This window comes from Coffea arabica, chromosome 8c, assembly GCF_036785885.1.
Source record: "Coffea arabica cultivar ET-39 chromosome 8c, Coffea Arabica ET-39 HiFi, whole genome shotgun sequence".
In the NCBI taxonomy this organism is placed as follows: domain Eukaryota; kingdom Viridiplantae; phylum Streptophyta; class Magnoliopsida; order Gentianales; family Rubiaceae; genus Coffea; species Coffea arabica.
The window spans coordinates 41750015-41767885 of NC_092325.1; the positions used below are offsets into that span (position 1 = coordinate 41750015).

General features: G+C 35.5%; 1 protein-coding gene across 3 annotated transcripts; it reads right to left on the bottom strand.

The window, feature by feature from the left end:
- Positions 1 to 998: 998 nt before the first annotated feature.
- LOC140013669 (GATA transcription factor 26-like) lies at positions 999 to 7306 on the bottom strand. Of its 3 annotated transcripts, none has more exons than XM_072063328.1 (8): positions 6800 to 7306; positions 4639 to 5004; positions 3975 to 4404; positions 3507 to 3579; positions 3024 to 3127; positions 2432 to 2594; positions 2191 to 2311; positions 999 to 1455 (listed from the first exon to the last, which is right to left on the bottom strand). In XM_072063328.1, the coding sequence occupies exons 1-8, from the start codon at positions 6837 to 6839 to the stop codon at positions 1151 to 1153; spliced, it is 1602 nt and encodes a 533-aa protein (XP_071919429.1). In that variant the 5' UTR covers positions 6840 to 7306; the 3' UTR covers positions 999 to 1150. The 3 variants fall into 3 exon arrangements, with proteins under 3 accessions (XP_071919429.1, XP_071919428.1, XP_071919427.1); XM_072063327.1 differs by having other exon boundaries at positions 999 to 1452; positions 2408 to 2594; XM_072063326.1 differs by having other exon boundaries at positions 2408 to 2594.
- Between the last annotated feature and the right edge of the window lie 10565 nt (positions 7307 to 17871).

Below are 17871 nucleotides of genomic sequence, written 5' to 3' on the forward strand. Positions count from 1 at the left end.
GGCACAGTATTACTTTGATCTTCAAGGACGCCTGCATAGGGAATTATGACCATTTCTTCAACAGATCTTACTTTAATTCAGTTCGTCACAGGCCAGCAAAAATCATTACCTTGTTGGTAACCATTGTTGGAGGTCCGTAACTCAAACACAGGGCAATTCATGCCTTTTCCCAAGCGATCTGAGTACGAATTTGGATACCAAGCACATCTAGATGATAAGCCCTTCCTCAATGATCTGGAAAAATTCTGGAGTAATTAAATGAAGAGAGATGATTTGTATGCAGGAGCTCCAGTACGAAAATGCAGGCAAATAGAAGTTGGAAGAAAACAGATGGATAACTTGCTGAATGATAAATCTTCTCGAAATGTTGGTAGGCATCGTTCTACCAGTAGCATTTAAGAAGCTTGTCTCTCAAAGTTTATAGGGACATTCTATCTGGAGGAACAATGACCTTACATATGATATGACTAGCAGCTAATCTTTTGATTAGTATGTAAGCAAGTATTCTCTACAACGTATGAAAAATCTTCACAGACTCGGTTCCCCCAATCTGATCATGATTACCAGTTATTGAATATAACCAAGGAATTTCTCCCCTCAAAAGAGCTGGATAAGATATAGCTTCAAATGATGTTTACAGTACTTGAAATTCTGGAGACGTGTTCATTAACAAAGACCACCCTGTATCAAATGGATTACTGATTCACAAACCAGGACCTACCCACAAATCATTGAGATCTCAAGTGATGGCAAGCAAATTGACGTTTAGATAAAGGTATGACATTGCTCGGCTCATCGGCCAAGAGAGAGAGATATGCCAGTCACTGATGGCAGGCTTAACAACTATGTAGCATATGGAACTCTTCAAAGTTTTAAGTTACCACCTCTTCGGCGTTATGAGCTATATAATACAATATCTGTCAACCTATACAAAAAGCCACCCATATCCATTTCCTAGAATTCCATGTATGATATAGGTAAAGCAGCCCGAGCAAAAAAAAACCAAGAAAAGGGGAAAAGCAACCCTCAAAACAGATCCCACGTTTCATGTTGGCATGCAAAACATATGAAGCACAACAGCTGGGTTTGGAAGAAGTGACAAGATGGCATCTAATAGCCTAGCTATTGTATCAGGGTCGCGCTGCTCTGGTTAGGGATGCAAGAGCTGTGGGTATCCTGAGCTACTACAAGTGCTTGCTTGGGCACCAAAACTTGAAGTTGGAAGCAGGAGTTCTGCCTGCGGAAATGAACTGTTGGAAGGCACATCCAGCAGTAGATCCTGATCTGAACTTTCTGCCGTATTGAAAGAGTCCAGCACCAAGGAGCTATTATCAGCAGGCAGGGCAAAGAGACTTCTTGGACTGAAGCATGAGCCATCATTGTCTGTTACCTCCCTGTGTTCATAGCTGGCTTTCATCATCACTCTTTTTGGACTCTTCATTATGGTCTTTGCTCCTGAAAAGGAAATGGAAATGGAGGTTATTCCAATGCGGTTACAAGACATTCATGGTAATATAAAAGGATCATGTTAAAAACTAGGCCTGTTGAATTAGCTCTGAAGTCTATTACCCTTGGCTGTTTTACCACAGCGAATAATCCAAACAAACAATTTTTTGATTCCAATCATGTGAACCTCTTATACAAAATGTTCATAAGAACTTCCTCATATGCCACCCAGCAGCTATCTCAGATCCTTATATTTTAAGAAGCTCTATTTATTTGTCTTGCATCATAATTCAGAAGGCAAGAAAAAGAAGCATAGTGAGAAAGACATCAGCGGACTAGTAAGATATCATAAGAAGCAATTTTTGTTTTGTCTCTTAAGGAGATTGGTCTAACACCTTTTTGCAAGGCCCAAGGCTCAAAAATCCACTCCATTGAACAGAAAACCAAGTGCATAACAATGTTTACATTTAATTGGCTAAAGTCCACGTAATCAACTTTTTTGTATACGGATAGTTGGCAACTATGTAATATCACAAGAAATATCCAGGAACATGCAACCCCTGAAATGATCAACTTGACATGCAACTTGAGCCCTATAGCTTGGCTTTTCACCCCATATCATCTATCAGAATTTACTACAGTGCTACCACCCTCCAACTATGAGCTGCTTTGTGATCTCAAAGAGAACATGTTCTAAGGACATAAGCAGTGTAGTAATAATAGAAAAAAGACGGTATGGCAGACCTGGAAACTTCTGATATTGTCCATCACGTGATCTTTTAGCATTCACTGAATGACCTGTTGCAACAGCATCAAATTCTCCTCCAACTTCAGACATGCTAATACTACTTCTACATTTAACATCCTACAGCCAGAATATAATTAGGATCAATAAATTTATACCATTTTTAAGGGGAAAGAGTGCAACTCATAGCAAATGAGGTCATTATCATGTACAAACCTTTAGTAGATTATATTGACCCACCCATTTTGATTTTGTCAAATTGCACAATACAAATTTCTTCAGAGTCCTACAATCTTCTGTCTTCACCCCCAACAGTGTGTTGTCAAAAACACCTTCAGCAAGCAGCTTCTGGAAGGAAGACAGGTTCTCCTCAAATTGTATGCTATCAAACATGTTTCTGAGACTGTATAGAAACAAGACAACCCTTTTAGTGACGAAGCATGCATGTTAGATCCTCTAAATGCCACTATTTACAACTGACATGAGAATGTGCTTGCTTAGCCAATACTGAAAGCAGAGATGATGATCCAGGATGACATTAAAAGCAGTTTAGCTGATTATATTATGTGAACGTCCACACTTCAAGAAGACACCTTGTGTCTGTTCGGATAATTTTCAGAACAATCAAGTCCACTTATATCTATGATGTAAAGTTTCCTGTGTGTTTCCAATTTCCAGAGAGCCCCATCACAAATGATGAGCACTTTCTGCATGTGACTTATCAGAATACTTTGAGTTAATCCTCTCTATCTCTTTAGGTTACATTAGTTAGCATGCTTGATTCTTGACTTCATAGTGACTCGAGACAAACAAGAGGGATGGTGGGACAAACCTCTCAGGTGGTCCAGAAGTATCAATGGATGGCAAATATTTAAGTAACTGCTGATGCTCCTCCTTAGTTAAGCAACTCACAAACTCACCAAAATTGAGAAGATCCTGCATCAGATATAGACAACAACCAGCTTGTCAAACTACATGATTCAAAGTTCAAACATAGAAGGTTCATGGTTCCAATGACTTGGAGCTTAGCAATAAACCTGGAATATTGTATAACCCTGATAAAGTAAGTGAAGTACTGAACTGCAAGATGACCTTTATAAGACTCCAGCTTATGACATTTGCAACTGAAGACTCAAAAGCAATTAAAAATTGAAAAGAAAAAACAGAGTACGTCTGCTGGACCAAAAAGTTCCAATTTCTGTTGAATAGTTGTTGAATGACAAAACATAATATCATCATTTTCTTTTTCTTATTTGTTTTACCATATGAACAAGACAAGTCAAAAAGAATGGAAGATTAGAGCCCTGCAACTTACTTTCAGATCAACATAACGTAGTGGCGAACTGTGATGACCCAGCAATTGCAGTTTCTCCAGCTGATCTTTATCCCTATAATATAAGCACAAGCTATAGTTAGACCAAATTTAATTGGTAAGGGAAAAAAAAAGCATAATGACAAGAAAGCATATATAATCACACATGCCAAAGTTTTTAACCAAGTTTACACAACAGAGAATGCAGAAACACCTAGTTCACAAACTCTGGAATAAGAGAAATAAAATTCCAGGTATTGTTTGAGTGACTCCTGGTAAAAATGTATTATACGTAGCAAACTATTTCTACTCCTCAATTATAAGGCAATATGTTCTTCAGCTCGAATGGCAAATATCAGAAAATGCATCCCATACCACATGGCCATATATTCTCATCTAAAAACTGTCCCTAAGCCCCTAAAGTTATAGCAGTTTTGTCTGTCTGATAACTAACATCATATAACAAATTACCATTTAATCTGCTCTTGTTCCCCACCCTGTACAGTAGGCTTCTTAACTTTCTCTGCTCCTGGATTTGGAAGATTGACACCTTTGTTATCAGTATGTACAGAAAAGGTTGTCAACCGAGAATAAGCCTCATTGACTGGGTGTAGCTTGTTATCAACCGAAAGGGAGCTAGCTTCTGATTCTTCTTCTCTAGCTATTGAGCTGGGATGCCGAATGAGTACACTTCCATGTCCTATCTCGACAGATACCATAGGTTTGTCGCTCTCAAAAAGCAAATCTTCTTCAGAAGACCCAGAGAAGTAGGGAGAATGTTCATGTAAGATGGTATACAGATCCTTGGTAAGCTTCTCAACTGGTGACGGCTTAGCACGAGTAACACAGGTTCTCTTCCTTGAAGGCACCATCGAATCCCAAACCATGGGCTGGGCTGGACCTGAAAATATATAAATGCTTCACAGCCAATTGCATTTTCAATGCAAAGATAATCCTGCAGAATTATGCTATAATAACAATACAATGTCAAAGTTAAATAGTATCTTTTTCATTCAGAGGAGAAAACAAAAATAGAAAACTCAGAATTGACGGTTTTACTGGGAAGGCATGGAGAATGTTGATGCAAAAGGCGCTGAAACTCTGTATGAAACTCATGCATATACAGTGAGCCTACCAGTCAAGTCGCTTGCATCAGCACTGCCAAATTGGGCACAGCTCTCAGAATTAGATATAGCAGAGCCTGAACTGGATCTGTTGCTTGTGTCTTCATCTAAACCTTTGCGGAAGCCATGGTTATAATCAGGAGAAAAGGCTCCAACTTCAATTTCATGATTCGGCTTCCGCTTAAGAACCTTTGCCTCTTTATTCTTAACAGATATAGTCTTCACCCTAGAATTTCTATAGTCCTCAAGGTCATCTGGTTCTGCTCTAGCATGTAAAGGGGTATAGTTTACGAGTGTCCCTTTTGTTCTCCACCGGGATCCACATGCATTGCACAGTACTGGCTTCTCTGGAGGCCCATTGCGCCATAGAGGGGTGCCTGTAGCATTGATCAAATGCAAGCGATCAGTATATAATGCTTTTCAGCAGATTATTGACACTGCACACTCTATTTGTCATACAAATATCGCAAAGAAATTACAGGAACAGAATTGTACACATAAAAGCAACAGAGCAATTGATACATACAAAGAGAATTTTAGTAGGAATCTCAGTAACAGATTCTTTCTGACAAAAGAAAAACAAATAGTTGTAAGGGAGTGGCAAGCATTTTAAAGTTTACTCTAAATGAGCTTCTGATATAACGTGTTCACTCAAATTTGGAAAAGTGAGCTTATCAGTGCATAGGATATCAAAGAAACTCATGAGTGACCATAGAATGGCCATCTCAAGAATGAGAACAAAAGGAGAAGACGAAAAGAGGCAATAGTAGGAGTATCATCGATAATGAAAAGTGAAATAATACTTGACAAATGATCTCAGACCAAAATAGCAATATCGAGAGCTAAGGTTGGGATGAAGATGACTCCCACAGGCATCTGCAGTATAGACTTGAATTTTCTCAGTCACTGATGTCCAACTTGTTCTAAATTGTTGTATTTTGAACTTGAATACTAGACATATCATTCTAGAAGCTGCAATAAATTGGAAATTACAACCACAACAAAGTCCATTATAACTTCCCTACAACTGAAATCCTAGGACAAGCAAATGACAGGCAAGAGAAGATTGTCCAAAATTGTTAACCACTCAGCATGAAGCAATTGGTTTCTAAAAGTGAAGAAGTGCCAAAGATCATTGTTTAGCTGATGGAGCATTGGAATCTCCCATTTAGACAAGCATTGTGGAACTGCATGTACCATATGTTTTAGGCAACACAGAACGAATTGGATTGTGCACATATAAGAAAAAAAGATGGTTGGCAGGGTGAAGTCATCATCAGATAGCTTATGAAGAAATGGTGAAAAACAAATCAATAAGGTGACTGAATGAGAAATTTGAGCCCTTATTTCGAGAAACAATGCCACTAAACCAAAAAGCAATGTGCCCTTGGATTATATTAGTGGAGGAAATTATGAATCATAATCAAACACCATATGGTTCAGGAAAGGCTGTCCTTCATTTGGGTAAAGTTTGGAAGACTGAACTGGACTGAAACCAGCAAAAATTGGCACCGGTTCTTTACTTGTATTCTTTCAAGTGTGAATAAGATGACCACTTAGTCTAGCAAACGATCATGTAAGGAATGCAAATACAATTGCTTCAAGCAGATCTTTTCAATAAATTCAGGTATTTGCATTTGGCAAGAGTAGACCAATTGAGCCAGGAAGACTTCTAACTGCAATTGGGGTAGCGAAATGGGTACAATAGATTACAAATTGCACAGCTAAACAACAGCTCTCAGCCAAATTTCCACTAGTAATACATTGTTCAAGAGAGTCAAAGGGTAGTACACAAACTCAAGAAGAAGAGAATAAGGCTAAGTAGAACATCAAAACAAACAAGAAAACAGAAACCCAGTTTCATTTAATCAATTCAATATTGAAAAGACGATTTTATATTATGAGATTCATAGACAAACAGAGTAGTAGTCTTAACAGCACAAACTAGCGATAATTGTTCAGTTATTATAAACATCTTTTTTGTTTTTTTGAAAAATGAACTAGCATATGGGCATTCATTTCTCAAGATTAAACAAACTCATCTCAGCATAGAAACCCATTATAGACTATATGAAAACAAAGAATATCCAAAAAGAACCCATTTTTCTTGAATATTGAAGAGCTTAAATGAAAATATATTTGAAAAATACGAAAAATAAAAATTAAACTCACTTGTAACACCACAGTGATAGCAAGGTCCTTGCTTTCCCATATCTGTGAATTTCTTTTCTCCCTAAATTTTAAAATAAGCAAACTTTCCAAGAGGATTGAGTCTTAATAGGGAGAAAGAAACCAGTTTTCCCAAGAAAATTTTTTCAACAAAAATTTTAAAAGATTAAACTTTTTAAATATATATGACTTAAATTATTCTTCTTGAGCCAGTTATAGAACTTATGCTTCTGGGTATGAAGCCTTTTTCTACAATATAGTTTTGCAAAAAACAGCAAAAACCCAACAAGACCCAGAGGAGCCTGTATCTTAAAGTCCCAGAAAAACCACTAAAAACAGCAAAAATTCAACAAGTAATTGAAAGGTAAAAAGATGGGTTTTTTAGCTCAGAATCTGTACAACCCAATGGAAAACAGAGAAGACCATTTGGAGATTGTAGGAATCTAATGAATGGGTTGATAAAAGGGAAGGTGAAATGGGAAAAAAGGAAGAGGGGAAGGTTTTGTTTATGTATGACCTCTCTTCTTGTTGTATTGTATGTGAAGTAAATGTTTCAGCTTTCTTTACTGCTTTGCTTTTTCCACAAATTCTTATATTTTTTTTTCTTGATTGATGTTAATGTCTATAGATTACTTATACATCTCACAAGTTACAATTTTACTTCTTTCAATTAAGGTATTATAAACACATAAAGAATATTTTTTTTTAATAAGTACTTAATGGGGTAGAGGAATATTATTGCTCTATCTTCTTGTTGACTGTAGACTTTTAGTTATATGTTATCTTGAACAGATTGTAGCAGTAGTACAACCATTTTTCAAATACCAGTTTTCGAATAAATGAAAAGGACAAGAGAGAGTTAATGAATCGTTGAACCTTTTGTTTGAGTATGTATGCTGGTGATTTTTTTTTTCTCTAAAAAAAAAAAGGTATGTATACTGGTGATGATTTTTCTGTAATTACTTATTTAGTTATGGTTGTGAAAAATATGATGATAACATATGAGAAGAAAGAGTAGAAAAAGATAGGCAGGGCCAAGCCAGAGAACAACAAAAAAGAGAAAGAAACAAGAAAGTTTGTTTGGACTTCTTATATTCTTTCTTTTACAATATATATACTTCTCTCTGATGTATCAAACTTCTTTTTGGTAAAACAGGTATATGTAAAAAAAAAAAAGATAAATAAACGATTGATTGAAAATTCTGATGCGTTTATGGCGACATGATGCTGATAAATAAAATAATATGTATCTAGAAATTTATAGTAATTAATATTTTTTGTACAAAAAAATTAGTTTAGTGTCAAATGTGGTGCCACTATTGGCTATACATACCAGCTTCAATGCCTCATTTCTCACCATTGATGTGGTTCCAAGAGAGATCTCACATGTGGGTCCTAGATGATGTGGTATGCACTGACCTTCTAGTTTTCTTTTTAATTCAATCTTAATGGAAGGGATGTTAATCAGTAATATTAGTTTGATCTGCTCCTACGAATTTTGCAAATGATGACTGACTACTACATGGAACCAAGAAATTAAAATTTGGGATTAAAAGGAAAGAAGACTAGTTTTGAAGAAATTCAGGACCATAGATAGTTCTTGTAGATTTTTGCGAAATCTCTTAATTGGGCTTCTCTCCTTTTCTTTTCTTGCAATGGGGGAGAAATGAGGAATAAAGTACAGTGTTCCATGTTTCATAATAGTTATCTAATTTTTTTTGTCATGTGGCACTTAAGGTCATGTTCCTCCATTGTTCAAAAAGAGGAAAAAAAAAAAGGTCATGTTCTTCCAATAAGAATTCCAGGTTGGACCAATTTTACCAGAACACAGAGTTAGATTCAACCATTGTACTAGAAATTTTGTTTGATTTCCAAGCTTATGACCATCCCAAATAACAAAAGTAAAATTTCTAACACCAAAATAAATCAGATAAACTACATTAACCATCCTCGAGTTTTTTATTATATATAATTGGGATGCCCTGGAGCTGAAAACTCCTATTTATAATCCTTCCCACTGACCATTCTTGAGGTTTCTCATAATAAAAAAGAATTTTCATTTATTTTGAAAATTACGATGAATTCTTCTTAATTTTGCATTCCATAACCCTCTCTTAAATGATTTAGTTTTAGCTAAAAGGGAAAGGTTTTTGGTTCCACAATCATCATTTCTAATTGGTAGAGTGTGAGGAGATCCTAAATTTCATTATCGAAAGGACTATATGAAATCATTTTTACCAAAAAAAAAAAAAAAAAAAAAGTGTAAGAGAAACTTCAAGGGAGTCAAGTGTAATTTCCCTAAATGAATGAGCTATAAGAGAAGAAAGAAAAGATATATTATAGATTTAGGCAAAAACAAAAGTGCCAAATTTGGACCATGAATTAATTTGGTTTGATGCATTAATGCCCCTTTTTCTTTATGCTTTAGAGTTAGAAACTGAGGACAGATTTGATGAGTCAATATCCAAAGGCCAAAAGTCATGCCAATGGCCATCTATTGTAGTAGTGTGTGACTCCTTCCTTTCTTGCATTATTATTATTTTGTGCTTTAGAAGAAATCACATGGCAGCCCAGTTTTAAAGAAATGAATGTCAAAGGACAAAAGGGGAAAAATTTTAAAGAGTTTTCTTGGAATCAACTCAAATTGATCCATCATCACCATCCATTTCATCCGCATCAAGTAGTTTGCTGACTAAACATATTATTGTTCTTTATTGATTATTATTCCCACCCATCTACTCCCATTTCATTATTCTTTATTAGATCTCTCAAGAAATTATAGTATTAATTGTTTTCTGGTTTTTCTTTTGACAGAACAAAATTTGATTGTTATACCAACCAAGTTGAAGTAAGTTAAAAGAGATGGGGTGAGGTTCCCTTTTCTTTTTTCTTTTTTTTTTTTTACTTTTCTTTTTTGTACTGTTAACGCATTCTATTCTAACCAACAAGAAAGACTTTTTTATTTGCTTCTCCAAATTACTACTTCAAAAACAAACAAACAATAGGAGAATTATTGGTTCATGCACAAAATATAATAGTGAAAGAAAAATCATCATGCCCCCTTTCTTGCTTTTCTTCACAAATTAACTAAGCATAACACTTTTTACCAAAAAAATAAAATAAAATAAACGCAAGTGCCATTCTCAATTGGATATGGTTTTGAAATTTAACCCTTCTATTACCTACCCAAGAAAAAAAAAAAAAAAGACAGGCAGATGGTGGATCCAAAACAATATGATCAGCATCTGGTGCGTCAATTGTGGATTAGTTCCATGGTTTTTCAATATATTGTTATGTTTGACTGTCTGGCTTTGGACTTTTTCACACTGTTTTGTGTTGTTCCTTGTGGTTTCCTCTATTTGGTCTTCCTCTGCCTCATTATAATTGTTTACTTTTTGCCGTAGGTTAGAGATAAAACCAAGTTAAAAGTAGCCCCCAATCTCCAAATCACCACTACCCCCAAGTCTTTGGCTCCTTAAGGACGAAGTAAGAAACTTTTTTCTCTGAGAAGAGACACCTTCAAATAGGTGGTCGTTATCCCAAGTGAGATCTTGTGGAGATCTAGCCCAATGTACACTCTTCAAGTGTTTGGGAGTTCCAAAAACAAAAACAAAAAAGCATTACTATTGCCTAATCAAGAAAAACCGAAAGATGCCCTTTCTTGTGCCTGAGATTTGCAAACTCCCCATATCTTAATTGAAATGGGGAAAATCAGAAATGAGATACATTTCATGAACCAGCAGGGTTGGCAAGTGCTTAGGAGAAGGGCTATTAGAATTTTCTCGCTATCAGATTTAGAGTTTGAATCTTGAACCTGGCAGTTAAAAATAAAAATAGTGTAGCAAGGGATGGAAGGTTAAAAAAAAGAAGAAGAAGAAAAGAAAACATGTTATATACTGTCTGAATTATGATGCACATTTTGTCAGTCTAAAGCAAAAAAAAAAAAAAAGTGAAAAATTCAGCATAGCACAAAATCTACGTAAAAAGACTTTTCTGCTGTCTAGATTGTTCCAATATTTGACATATAGAGAGGAGAGACGATCATCTGGAATAGAGATGGCAATGGGGGCGGGTGCCCGCGGGGGGCTCTCGGGGCGGGGGGGAATTTTTTCCCCCCGCTTAGAAACGGGGCGGGGGACGGGGGAGTATACTCCCGCCCCATCCCCCGCCCCGCCACCCGCAAAAAATATATATATATATATAATTATATATAATATATAAGTTAATTAGTTATAAACTTATGATAATGATATTATTAGTTAGATGTATTATATAATGTATAGTAATTTATGTAATATAATTGATATTATCAATTATATGAATAATTATACATGTCTACTAATAAAATTTATTAATTAGTTATACTAAATTTACTAATACATTTATACTAAATTTCTAATTACACTTAATAGAATAACATTTTTTTCTCAAAAACAAAGTACAAACACAATAATGAATTAGTGATTGTATTTGTACTAAAAGTGAAAACTTGACTATTTTAGTTATATTTATTTCATCATATTGGATTGTATTCAAATAACTTTTGTTTGATTGTTTTTATGAGTTTCAATTATAAAATTACAATGAATAATAATTTGGTGATGTGTTGATATTTTAGTACTTGATTATTTATTAAAATTTAATTATAATAAAATTATATAATAAAATTTTATTAACCCCGTGGGGGCACCCGCGGGAGAAGCGGGGCAAGGCGGGTCCGGGGCGGGGCGGGGCGGGGCGGGGGGAGCGGGAGGCGGGGAACGGGGGGAACTAATAGGCAACGGGGCGGGGGACGGGGGAGGGGTCCCCCGTCCCAACCCCGCCCCGTTGCCATCCCTAATCTGGAATCTTTGATGTCTGAATTCCTCTGCTGTTTTTGTTCTTTATTACTTAGCATTGGTTTGGCTTAGTCATATGCAATTCTTAAGCATATTTTTTTAGAGGCTTATATTTGACAAAAATCTGCCTTGGGTTTTTCTAGGTTGAGCAGGTAAAACCCGCAAATATTATTCTTTTTGGGCTAACTTGAAGTACAATATTGACTGTAGTGTAGAGCGATTTAAATAAATCCATTTGACCCATTATTCTTTTAAACTAGGTAAAGATGCTTTTTCCCTTTCTTATACTCATTTTATTCTTTTCTTTCCCCTTTTAAATAGTAAAAAGACGTAAAAAAAAAAGGAACAATATCCTAAGTTTGTGACGAACTGTATAGAACCATACAGCTACACCTTCTTTTGTATACCTTTTGTTTCTGCAATTAAAAGAGAAATGAAGTGGCATCTAGTATTAGACAGAGGAGATCTACATGGATCTTACGCCTGTGTGATTGAGAATTATGGTCTACATGTTTAGAATTGATGGTGTTTTTAAGATGCAAATCACACTATACAAAATCAATGAATGGAACACAAGACTTCTCAAATAATTTATAGGGCAAGAGCACCCCTTTTATATATATATATATATATATATATATATATATATATATATATATATATATATATTATATAAGTGTAAGGTTTTGAATCCCAAATCTCTTATTAGCACTCCCTCCTCCCGTACCATCCAATTCATTCCTTCGTCTCAGGAGAGAATCTAATAATCTTTGGAACAACTAATTAACTAAACGGTAATCACAGTCCGTAAATAAATTACTGCCATTACAATTTAGCGCAATTTAATGTTGTTAAAATTTTCTTTACTGCACTTTTCATAAGTCATCCTTTAATCACCAAACCTTGTGTTAATGTATTCAATAATTGAACTAGTACGGCCTAACACATTGTGGGATATAAATGATATGATGTAAATTTCTTGATAGAAGATTCTTCAATTTTCCCAAAAAAAGATGGGTTTGCCCACACGAGTTGAGGTAATTAGACGAAAATGAAAATTGCAATTCCTACACTCCTACGGCAGTTTTCTTGATCATTGGACCAAGCTTAGTTTCAATGCCATGTTAAATCAAACTGATTTCTTGTTTATTCTCTTTGGGTTCAAAATGGAAGATATTTTATACACATTGAATGAAAAAAAAAGTTGAAAAGTAACAAGATATTTTGATTCATGCAATACTACGTCTCGTTTTATTATACGTCCCTGAAGAAAAGTTTTCTTGTTCTTGCCCAATGATAAATCACTTGCATACTTAGCAAGTAAGCAATCACCGATTTGATAATAAAACGCAACCTAGTTAGTAAGATCACGGATTCAAGTCATCAACAGAGAGCAAGTGAAAAATTATTATTGGTCATCTTTAACAAAAAAATTTTTTTTTTTTTAAAAAAAGATCATTGATCTTAATCTGTGAGCTCTTAAGCATACTATTGGATGTGAACACACTCGAATCCTATCCGCCACTCTGCTGTGGATTGCATATGTGCCATACTACTAATGGCCGAATTGATTGCTGTGTGAGAAACGCAAAGTATGTAGTCATGATTCAGAAATGACAAAATGTCGATATTATCATAGAATTACACGTACCAAATTTCGGTTTGTGGGATCTCTGCCCAAGTATGAGGTGTTTTAAATCTATCTACTAGTCTAATTTTGGCAGGATGCATGGTCATTTTGTTAACTTGCATGACCAGTAAATTATACACTAGTGTGTAAATAGTGGATCATCTCATGGGTGCTGTCTTTATCATTGTTACACATTCTTGGATATATACATATATATATCCACTATATTCTAGAATTATGCTAACAAGAAAAATAGAGGCACATAGGGAGAGAAAGTCCTCAACATTTGATGTGGAACTCGCACCATTCATGATTGTGTTTGCTATTGCCCTTTGAAAAGAAAATGGTCTCATTAATTTTCTTTTCTTTCGCTCCTACTGTTTATGTGAATTCAAATTTGGTTTCGCACCTTTTTGGGACGTAAACATCCTAACTTTTCAGATGAAGGGTTGCCTGGCTGTTATTAACCAAAATATGTTTTTGGAATGAGGAGTGAAGAGGGAATCTAATAAAGAGTTGTAGGAGTAAACTGTCTTTTCAACAGATATAGATCTGTTTGGATTCATCAGTTTTTCAAAAAATTTTTAAAAAATACTCTAAAAAGTAGTCTAATTTTTTTAATGTTTAAAAATTATCTCAAAATATATTCTAAAAACTCTACCACTCTTAAATATCTCAAAATATATTCTAAAACTTTGTTACAGTAAAATTTTTCAAAAACACCTCCAAAAACAGCTAATTCAAACGAATTAATAAAACGATTTTTAGTTGAATATTGATTTTTTACCGGTAGGAAAATACCCTAGGTAGTAATAACTCCTTGTCCTCCGATATTGACAACTGATTGCTTCAGTAAACGAGAATTGTTCTTGCAAAATAAAATAGTAACTCGTTCTCAATAGTCAACAATCAATTATGTTTGTGATTTAATTTAAGGGGGAAAAAAAACTCACCGTTTGACCTAACATATTAGTGATTTTAAAAGTAGAAAGTTGAAAAATTAGCGATTTGACAAGCGAAGCAAATGTGTGGATATCAATTGGAAGAAGTATTCAAAAGTCTGAAAAAAAAAAAAAACCAAAGACGCAGAGGAGGTATCTGAGGTAATGGATTCTTTTTTAAGGTCTTGTAAAGACTGTCCTACTAACTTTCCCATAGTCCCACATTGTTTCTTCGGGGTTGGGTAGTTAAGTCCTCATGTTTGCCTCAAGAGTTGCCGGCTTTTGAGGTTAAATCTGAGATTAAGTTTAATTAACTAACTTCAAAAGTCTGAAAAAAAAAAATTGGAAGAGGTACATAGCAAAATAATCAGGCAAGGTTGAATATTTTGTCATTCTTTCGACATGATTTTTTTTCCCAAAGCATTAGTGGAATCGAGTCTTTTAAAACTTACTTTAAGCGGAAATGGAATCCCATCATATCAGCAAGACTTTATCTAATTATGTACCCGAAAACATAAAGCAAACCAACATCCCCCACTAAGTTAAGAACAGAATAAAAACCATCTTTGAAATATATATGTTAATTTGAGATTCACATATTGGCTCTTTAATTCAACTTAGTAGACTTCAACTTGATGTATAATTGAGCCAAAAAAAAACTAATGAGAAGAAAATGACAATTTTGGCATTTTTTTTGTAGTGCACATAACAAAAATCATATAAATCAACATGATAGGCATAAACAAGAATTTAAAATAGTATTAATAATAATAAATTAATAACAAATATACACAGGACTTTGAAAAATCTAGCACAATCCCAAGGGGGCAGGTCGGGACTGACCCAAAACATGTGACCAAAAGTTGCAATTTCTCTACATTTCCAAGTGGGCTCGTGAATGGAAAACAAATATTGCTACATGTATATAATTTTTGGTTGGGAGGTCCATCTCCATTAAGGGGTATTAAAACCAATGCCCTGAAACCACACCGCAATAGACAGTGACTCGATGACACTTGGAGCATGGCTGATGGCCACATTGACGTGGAAGATGCATTCTTCTTGTGGTATTAGTTAGATAGAGTATGGCTTGATGGCTAGGCCAAGCTGCCAAAGTTAAAACTCAAGCCAGAAATTTGTCACCTACTTCAGCCAAACCCAATCAGCAGCACTGCTTAGATTTGCACCACATTCATTGCACCTTGACTCCAAATTTTTGGTCACTCAATTGATAATCCCTTGACCTGTATTTTAGAAAATTCATAAATAAGCATCCGACTAAATTGATAGTGGTTCATTTTTTCCGAATTTTCTCCTTGACCCCTTTGTGTCCCCCCCTCCTCCTAATATAGAGGAGTAAGTGTGTAATGGAATCTATCATATCCGGCAAAAAAAATGATATTTTAACAATAAGAACGTGCATGCATCAAAATTTTGTAACATCAAGTTTTATGTCAAAAAAAAAGAACCAAGCAAGGTAAGGAGAGGAGACTGGGTAAATTATGTACATTAACTGTGTGACTCGAATCAATAATTCATCGTTAAATAATGGCGATGGGTCATTTCCCTTTGGTGAATTTCATATAACGAATGATTGCATTATACTATTTCTGACATGGATGCTAGTAAATAAGGATGGCAATGGGGGTGGGGGTAGAAATGGGACGGGGGATGGGGCGGGGGCAAACAATTTCCCCCCGTCTTAAAACGGGGCGGGGGTGGGGCAACATACGTACACATGTCTCGTCCCCCGCATACAATAAATAAATAAATAATATATATATATATATATAATATAACCCTAAATTTTTCAAAGTTGCACCCTTACTTACAAGTACAATGCTAGTTAGTGCCAACGGCCACACTGCTGCAACAACTGAAGAAATTTCTTGGACTATTGTTGATTTGTTTCCAACGCCCTCCTCCAAAAGAGTAAACTATTCAATTCCAAACCCTTTTTTATTTTGATCGGTTCCCTTTCTCCGCACTGAACGTAACTTAACTTGTTGTACTTTATTTCCATCTGGACAGTTTTTTAATCTTATTTAGCGTTGTTTACAATTCTATTATTGTAAGTGAACATTTATAATAAGTTGATTTCCCCCATAGGGAAAACGGGACAGGAGCAGGGGGCAAGGGGCGTTATTTGACAACGGATCCCCTGCCCCAATCCCGCCCCATTGCCACCCCTACTAGTACATCATGTCACAATTATAAAATATTTCATAACTTCTATTTGGTGTTAGTGCAGCACATAAAAACAACGCTGTAACTTGTTTTTAATTTATTGAATAACGTAGCGCATATGATGTATCTAATATTCTCTATTCCAGCTAGCTTATTTTTCCCTAATCAAATATTGGATAGGAAAGGTAGGAATGTAGAAGATGTAGAAAATGTCTCCCACCAATCCCTGCTTGAATGGTAGGAATGTAGAAAATGGCAAGGATTATTAACCAAATAATGGATACCTTTTCAAAACACTTAAATATTAGTTAAAGGACAAGTGCATGAAAGAAAGGAACCGATGTTAAATACTCACTACTCGAGCAAAGTTGTGGATTCTAGTTAAATTAGTATTGTGCTCGTGATTTCTGCTTTGCGCATACTGTGTGAGCTTTACACACGGTTGAGGATGTTGAATTCGAGTATCATTAAGCCTTTCGGACTTGTTTACAAATGCTTTGCTAGTCATATTCTTTATGTCATCTTTGATTATTGGCTAATCCCAGAAGGAAAAGTTTCCAAAATCTGGCATCTTTGTGGCCTTTGTGAATTGATGAAAGCCATTGGTGTGCAAAAGGTAGACCCGTGCTGCTTTTTGAAATGTTCTTTTTTTGTTTCTTGAAATGTTCTTCTGCTTTTGCTTGGGGACAAGAAGAGGAATGGTATGTCTATGCCAGCAAGAACGAGTCAATGCACTACATAATGCGACATTCATAAGTCACCGCTTCTAGCATATATTTCATTCTTATTATATCTCAACGGAAGAGCGTACAAAGGTTGTTACTAGCTTTTATTACCAGTTTCCAATTTTTTCATAGCAGTTTAGACATTGAGGAAAGTTTTCATAATTTGTACACTTCTCTGATTTCAGGATATAAACACTAACTTAAATCTCAAATCATTAAGGTGACACCTGAATAGACATATAATTAATTGCAAAAAAGTGAAATTAGCCGCAACACAATAATAATCCTAGAAGATAATTAAATAGGTGCAAGCTTCGAAAAGTTTCTTAGCTGCTAAACGTTGATCGCGACCCCCACCGCCCCAGCCACCACTCTGCGACTATCCTTTTTCTTCCTTACAATAATGATACCGTGTATGTATTGTACAAGCCAAACCCAAGGGCTCATAACGCCAAGACCATGAGTACCTCTGGCTTTTGGTTTACCGGTCAACCAGAGTCTCAGAAATCTCCCCCCAAATGGCACAAAAATTACAGGTAAAGAAAGTCAACACGTTGCAGCACGCTCCCCGGATTCAAGCTTATACCCCCTTTTGGGATGAAGTTGGCTACAACCCAAAAACTCGTTCCGGGAATTGTTAACAGTGACATATTCAACGGGCCGACTTTGTGTTAGCCTCTTTTATGTAATTTGTGTTGCCTGCCTCTTTTATGGGATCATGCGGTCACCTCATTAATACTCTGATCCATCAATC

Coding starts and splice junctions, on each gene's coding strand:
- LOC140013669 (XM_072063326.1), bottom strand. CDS start 6,839: ATGGGAAAGCAAGGACCTTGCTATCACTGTGGTGTTACAA. Junction 2,595..3,023: donor ACTTCTGGACCACCTGAGAG/GTTTGTCCCACC, acceptor GTTTCTATACAG/TCTCAGAAACATGTTTGATA. Junction 2,312..2,407: donor GTCAATATAATCTACTAAAG/GTTTGTACATGA, acceptor TTCTGGCTGTAG/GATGTTAAATGTAGAAGTAG.